Source organism: Propithecus coquereli, unplaced genomic scaffold (assembly GCF_000956105.1).
Source record: "Propithecus coquereli isolate 6110/MARCELLA unplaced genomic scaffold, Pcoq_1.0 Scaffold308, whole genome shotgun sequence".
NCBI classification, from domain to species: Eukaryota; Metazoa; Chordata; class Mammalia; order Primates; family Indriidae; genus Propithecus; species Propithecus coquereli.
The window spans coordinates 884,155-891,895 of NW_012148708.1; the positions used below are offsets into that span (position 1 = coordinate 884,155).

Sequence of the window (7,741 nt, forward strand, 5' to 3'; positions counted from 1 at the left end):
TGAGCTCAAACAATCCGCCCGCCTCGGCCTCCCAGAGTGCTAGGATTACAGGCGTGAGCCACCGCACCCGGCCTAAAATAAAATATTTTTAACTCAGCAATTTAAATCCTAAGAATTTATCTTAAAAATCTCCTAAATGTACAAAATGTATCCATAAATGTATAAATACAAAGTTCATTACATTTATAATAGCAAGACTGCAATAATCTAAATGCCCAAACACGTGAGTATAAGCCATTAACATGATATAGATTCATATTAATTATAATTGAAAGCTGAACATAATGCTGTATATTAATTTTTATAAGTTATAATAAATAGTATAACAGTTTATTCCTATTCCGTAAAAAAAAAATTAAATAACATATATGCACATAGAAAAGTCTGGAAGACTATAAATGAAAATGTATCAAGGTACAGTGGTGTGAACCTGTAGTCCCAGCAACTTGGGAGGATCACTTGAACCCAAGAGTTCAAATCCAGCCTGGGCAACACAGTGAGACCCCATCTCTAATTTAAAAAAAGTAAAAAAAAAATTGTTTTTAATGTAACCAGTAGCTATTTGCTAGTTAGTGGGATTATAGGCCTTTATTATCTTGCTAATAATTCTCTATGTTTTTTTCAATGAGTATATATTACTTTTAGAATCAAAAAAATGTTTTGAAAGACTAAAAATGTGTTTAAAGCACATAAAGAAAATTCCTGAAGATTCTTAGAATTAATCAGAGATACAAGCACATTTTCATTTTCCACAAGGCTGAGTAAGACCTGTTTTTAACACAGTGTAAGCAAATGAAGGTATGAACTTACTCATCATCTTGGAAGCTAAGCTGTAACTTCTCTCTTGGTTCAGCATCACTCTGGCTGCTGGGAGATGATCCGGATGGAACTGAAAACCTCCCTTCTACTAAGTAAGATGCCTGGATATCAGGATACCTACACAAAAAATTGTTTTAATTGTTAAGAATTAAATTACACACATTTAAATTTCACCATGACATAGGGCTGCGTGATAGTAAAACCAACCACCAGCTGGTAAAACAAATAGGGTCCCCTGTATTCAAAACTATCATCCTCTGTGCAAAGCACAGAACCTGTGGATCAGCAAGCAATGGGATGTTTATCTGTATTCAACAATACAGTCAAAAATCTTAAAGCTAAAAGAGCTTAGAGAGTTAATCCAACTCCTTGATCCCAAAGGTAAAAAGATGACACTATTCACCAAATGTTTAGGTTGAGAAAAGATGGGAAGCAGTTAGATATTTAAACATGGGCAAACTTTACATGTTACCCAAGACCCTATATGTAATGGGTGTGTGAAATGCACACATCACACTTGGAGATAGAAAATAGGGTATATTTAACCAAATAGTTATCTGGTTATAAAACTGAAATAAGGTAAGTCAAGAAAATAAAATCTAGTTTAGTTCCTAAGAGAGAAAATTTACTTTGGGAACTGAAAGTTATCACAATAAGAGCTCAGGTACTTTAGAAGTAACAACAGACTAAAGGCTGAAAGAGAAAGACAGCCATGTAAGTCCAGTAAACAGTGAACCTTGGTCAGGCGCGGTGGCTCACGCCTGTAATCCCAGCACTCTGGGAGGCCAAGGAAGGATTGCTTGAGCTCAGGAGTTTGAGACCAGCCTGAGCAAGAGCGAGACCTCGTCTCTACTAAAATTAGAAAGAAATTTATCAGACAACTAAAAATATATAGAAAAAATTAGCCGGGCATGGTGGCACATGCCTGTAGTCCCAGCTACTTGGGAGGCTGAGGCAGTAGGATCGCTTGAGCCCAGGAGTTTGAGGTTGCTGTGAGCTAGGCTGACGCCACGGCACTCTAGCCGGGCAAAACAGTGAGACTCTGTCTCAAAAAAAAAAAAGAAAAAAAAAAAAAGGGGAGACCCTGTCATAGCTCTAAACACATTCAGTGACCCAAAATCCTAGACACAGATGACTGGATTTGGAATGGACACCTAACTCAAGCTGTACCAGTAATGTGTAAGATTTTAAGAGAGAGTTCATTAGTCTCCTTGTGTAGCTAGAAATGTAATCCACAGATGTCTTTTGAGAGTTTGTGTTGCCATGTTGTGCAACATGAAACAGAAAAGCAGATAAACCACTGTGTTGAAAGAAAGAATGAAAGAGTTACAAAGAAGAAGTGTGAGATGACAGAAATCTAAGTCCTGATGGCTTCCCAGATCCCGACTTCTGTCCCTTGTTTTGACACAGCTCTGCATTCCTGCCCTTGATTTCATGACATACTCCTATACCCTTATAATTAACTTCCCTTTTGGACTTTGCTAACACAAATTAGTTTACATTTTCAGCCATTGATAAGACTGAACTAATACAAATCCAAAACACTACAGACAGAAAAAACAATATTTAGTAGACTAAAAAAGGTCACTGGTACTCAAATCCCAAAACCATCCAATGATAAGAAAATGGAATGGGGAAAAGACAGCAAGTTCTTTTTCTATATTCATTTTACATATTTGGCCATCTCCTTCACAGATAAAGCAGATAAAAGCTTCACAGTTTGACTGAGAAATTTTACATAAGTATCAGTATGTTGTAGGTTTTATGGACCTAGAAAAGAAATCTGCTCAAAGTCTTACCTGTCATCAGTGCTGGATCTATTTCTAGCAAGCGTGGAAACAGCAACAGGCAAGCCAAGATTTGAAGAAAGAGTGACATTTTCTAAAGTCCCACTATTACCAAGTAATGAATTAGTTAAAAAGCTTGGAAATGACTCCTCTGCTATCCCTCGAAAATTTTCCATCTCACTGCAACAACAGAAATACTTTTATAAATCAAATATAGTAAAACATTTTTAAATGATTAAGAGTACAAGTCTCATAAATCTTAGAAAACTGATAAATCTTAGGAAAAAATCGTTTTTTTGGAACATCACTATGAGAAGATACTACTGGCAAATATTCTGTGATAAAGAAATTCTTAGAATACTTTGCTACTTTATAGCTGAGAATATAAACATCAAACAAACTTATCTTATAATTAGCACAATAACGAAATACAACACCATTTAATTTACCCTTGGCTTGGTATAGCAAGGAAATGTGAATTACTACAAACGTATCTAGTAAAGCCGGCAAAGATGGCGTAACACTGACGGTATATACACATGATTTTAGGGCATATTTAAAAGTTTGGCAGTTATGTACTCATTTTAATATGGAATAGAAAAAACAGAATGAGCAAAATTTAGCTCCTGATTTCAGAGACTATTGTGAAGAATGAATATACAGTTTAAAAAGTGAGCCCATTCAAAGAAAAAGGTATAGTTGGCACACAGACAAGCACAAATGATAAAAGTGGTACACAAACAACTAAGTCTGGAAAACACAAAATCTATACCACGCTGGCCCTTGGTTCAACTTGATCCTAACCACAATGCTCTAGAGATGTTAGCCAGTCTCAAGAATCTTTCAGAGTACATATCATGTAAACACTGTATAGAATTCAGGGAAGAAAATATGAGGGGGAGAACAAAAAGATAAATATATTAGGAAATGCTCGAAAAATGCGGGGTTGTTGGCATAGTACCTTAAAGAATGAGAACTTTTACAGACAGTATGAGATGAGTTTTTTAGGATGACAAATAAATGAGAAAAGGGTAAAGACAATTAAAATGTATTGCAAACCTACCACCTTAACTCATTGAATCCATAGAAAACCTTAGTAGGTAATATCCCATTTTACAGATGAAAAATAAACTCAAGAGAGTAAATTAGCTAAATTTTCCCAGATCTGACTCCAAAATTGACTCCAAGTGCAAAGACAGCAAATACTTCGGTGTATTTTGGCAACTGACATACAAAATAACACGGTAAATGAAACTAGAGTAACAGAATGGAGCCAGGTCCTAAAAGTCTTAAATGGTTTATTAGGAAGTTTGGACTGTATTCTGCAATGGACGAAAGGACGGATACAATCAAAATACAGGATAGGAAGGGAGAGGACTTAAAGCCTGGAAGACTATTCAAAGAACTACGATAATTCATCAGAGTCAAGAACAGATTAAAGTATAGATTTCAGATAGCATGGACTAGTTTAATTACTCTATGAAGTAGAAAAAGTTTAAAACCACTACAGAACTGTAAAACTTACCTGATATGGATGGAGCGTCGATGCTCCTGTCTGAAGCCCACCCCTCCCCTTCACACTCGGTCCCAACCCCTCTCACGCCTGTACCCGCGCTCACTCTAGCAACCGGCCCCTTTCTTAACACCACCAAGTCTTCTCTGTGCGACCCTTCCCACACTGTGCAGGTTGCTAGTTCTCCCATCTTTTAAAAAAGCCTTCCACACACCCCATCCTCTCCTTCGGCTGCCACCACACCTGCCCGTGCTCCCTTCACCACGTGCTCCCCAAAAGGAATCCCAACTGGCTACCCAGCTCCACTCCTGTCCTCCCCTGAACCCACCCCGCTCCGGCTTCTGTCCTACTGCCCCACCAAAAATGCTCATCAACATCGGCACTGCTCTCCCTGTTGCCAAACCCTATAACGCTGTGGTCACTGTTCAGTTCTCATCATCAACCTAAGAGAACAGATCCAGATGACTATTCCTTCCTTGGGGAAATACTTTCATCACTTGGTTTCCACGTCACAGATGTCTGGTTCTCCAACTGCCCAGCTGCTTCTTTTCCTTCTCCGTTGTTGGTTCCTCCTTATCTCCGGGACCTCCATACAGCGGAAGGCTCCAGAGCTTGGTCCTTGATCTCCTCCATCTACCCACCCTCTCTGGGTGACTGCCCTCAATTTCAAACCTTTAAATATCATATGAAATTTACACCTCCAGCCTGGGCCTCTCTTCTGAACCTCAGATATTCAATCGCCTACATGACTTTTCCACTTAGATGTCTAGCAGGCACCTAGAACTTGAATCTACAGTCCACCTTGTTCCCCCACCCCAGAAAAGCCTGCTCTTCAGTCTTCCCCACCAGAGAAAATGACAACTCCAGCCTCTAGTGCTCAGGCCAAAACCGTAGGCATCACCGACTCCTCTCACACACCCCCATGTGCAATCCCCATGCAAATCCCAATGGCTATGCTTTAATGACATGCCCAGAACCTTGCCCTTCCTCACTGCCCCCTCTACTACCACGTGAGTCAGACCACCAACACCTCCTGTGACACTCCTGACACTCACTGCAACAGCCTTCCAACCATCTCCATGGCTCCGTTCTGCCTCCCGGAGGCTACTCACCACACACTAAAGTCAGCTCTGTAAAATGAGTCAGATATCACTCACCACAAACCCTCCTTCCACTGGTTTCCCACCACATGCAGAGTAAAAGGCAAACCGGAGCCTGGATAATCTCTGGCGTCATCTCCTGCTACTCTTCTCCCTTGCTCATGCCATTCCAGCCATCCTGATCTCCCTGCTGTCCCTGAAGCATGCTAAGCAGGCTCCGCTCCAGGGCTTTGGCCCTGGCCTCTGACCAGCCCGACGCACCAGGGATCCACACATCTTGCACCTTGCCTTCTTTCGGGTCTTGGTGCAAATGTTCACTTGACTGTCAGGCCTTGCCTCATCAACCTACAGAGGTGAACATGGCACTCTCAACCTCCCTGCTCTGCTCCCTTTGTTCTATAGTACTGACCACCAGCCAGCATGCTACTAATATATATTTCACCTGCTTATCTGTTTTTCCTCTCACATTAGAACATAAGCTCCATGAGGGCAAGACTTCACCCACTGGGTTTACCACTGCATTCCTATGTAGAACTGTGCTAGCACAGAGGAGACCCTCAATAAATTTGCTGAGTGGATGAATGAATGTTTTCGACCTACGTCAACATACAGCAAATCCATCAGCAACCATCTGAGCACTCTGCTCTCAGACCATGCCCCAGCACTTTCCTCTCTTCCATATTTTAACTATTCTCTCTTCTTGATTTCCATAAACAAGTTCAAAACTCTCCCATGTTAGGATGGAGGAAGCAGAAAACAGCCTGCCTGATCCTTCGTTTGCACTTCCTGCCACCTTACCTTTCCTTCACAGCCAAGCCTCTTAGAACGCTCCACAGTCACTACTCACACATCTCACCTGACCTCCTCGTCCTCTGTCTGCTCCTCAATGCTAGGGGTAGCCAGAATTCTGCCCTCAGGCTTTGCATCATGCCATTTACATCTTATACACTAAGGAGCTCAAACTAAGGCACAAATGTTGCCAGGAAACAGGACAATAAGGACCACGGTCAGCTGGAAATTACAGGCCCCACATGAAGCCAGTAAAATTCAACAAAACACTACTGCCGAACAAAACATATCTACTAGTAGAGTCTGTTCCCGAAGGCAAACCATGTCTATGTTCAAAACACACCCTGAAACATTCCAAATCTTTCTCCACTACTATTACTCTACCCTACTGAAAAGCTTCCTCACCCTTCTCCATGCTTCTATTCTTGTCACCCTACAATTAATTCTCCACACAGCAGGCAAAAGGACCATTAAGGTACCATCAGCCAATCAAAACTCTGTGAGCCCTGTCACCCTCTCCCATCCCTCTCAGGCTCACCCACCATGTACTGGATTTTCTGTTCCTAGAACACTCCTGAAGCCTAGAATATTACTGTCCCAGATCTCTGCATAGCCAGCGCTTTCCTTCCTGACATTCACGTCAACTTAAACATCACTTTCTAAGAGAAGTTATCCCTTGTCATTAAGTCGAATGTAGGCCCATACTCTATCACATCCATTTTAATTCCTTCCAGCATCTATCATTATTTATTCTTGCGTTTGTTTTTCTTCTTCCACTAAAATGATTGTCTACTAAGAGCAAGGGCCTTGCCTCTCTGTCCATTACTATTTCAACACCTAAAACAATGCCTACCACAGAGTAGGTACTCAATAAATATTTGCAAAATGAATGAATGAGGACAGTCTCAGTGGGTGGCCTCATCTTTAAGTTTAACCCCTATGTATTTAGAAAGGCAGTTTCTTGGGGAAATGTCTATCTTGCTCACCCACATATTCTCAGTACCTGATATACAGATGGGAATAGGAGTTGAAAAAAAATGAATTGAAAGGAATAATCTATAACCCCCAGCTAGCTTGCTGATATTCAGTGGCTATTATCAAGTAATGTACTAAGTATTTTATATACATTTTTCTAATCCCCGTGTCAAATTTGTAAGGTAACCATTTTATCCCCACTATTGAGGAAACCGAGACCGAGAGAGGGAATGAAGAGGCTTTTCCAGGCCACAAAGTACAAGTGAGAGCAGAGGATTCCTGCCCAGGCAAGCCTAGCCCCAGACTATCCTTTCCTCTGCACTGATGCCACTGCTCTCACCTTCAAACCACCTTCAGCCCAGACCTCTGTGTTCTAGACCTGTACAGCCAGCCCTCCCTAACTGTGGGTTCTGCATCTGTGGATTCAACCAATCACAGATCAAAAATATTTAGAAAGGCCCCAGTCACTGAACCGCCACCGAGGACTCAGCAGCCTCCCCCTTGAGCCCCCTCGCTTCCCGACACTCCGTCCCCCCCGCGCGCCTTCTCCGAGGAATCGTATCGTATGTCCGCTATCCAGAACCTCCACTCTTTCGACCCCTTGGCTGATGCAAGTAAGGGTGATGACCTGCTTCCTGCTGGCACTGAGGATTATATCCATATAAAAATTCAACAGAGAGGCCGGGCGCGGTGGCTCATGCCTATAATCCTAGCTCTCTGGGAGGCCGAGGTGGGTGGATCGCTCAAGGTCAGGAGTT

General features: G+C 41.7%; 1 protein-coding gene across 1 annotated transcript in view; it reads right to left on the reverse strand.

The window, feature by feature from the left end:
• Window positions 1-7,741, reverse strand: part of CEP192 (centrosomal protein 192kDa) — a 150,089-nt gene that overhangs the window by 141,570 nt on the left and 778 nt on the right. Inside the window, exons 2-3 of the mRNA XM_012649963.1 lie at window positions 2,619-2,786; window positions 811-936 (exon numbers count right to left, since the gene is read on the reverse strand). Of these exons, the coding sequence (XP_012505417.1) occupies window positions 811-936; window positions 2,619-2,782 (290 nt within the window). The 5' untranslated portion in view covers window positions 2,783-2,786. The remainder of the gene's footprint in view (window positions 1-810; window positions 937-2,618; window positions 2,787-7,741) is intronic.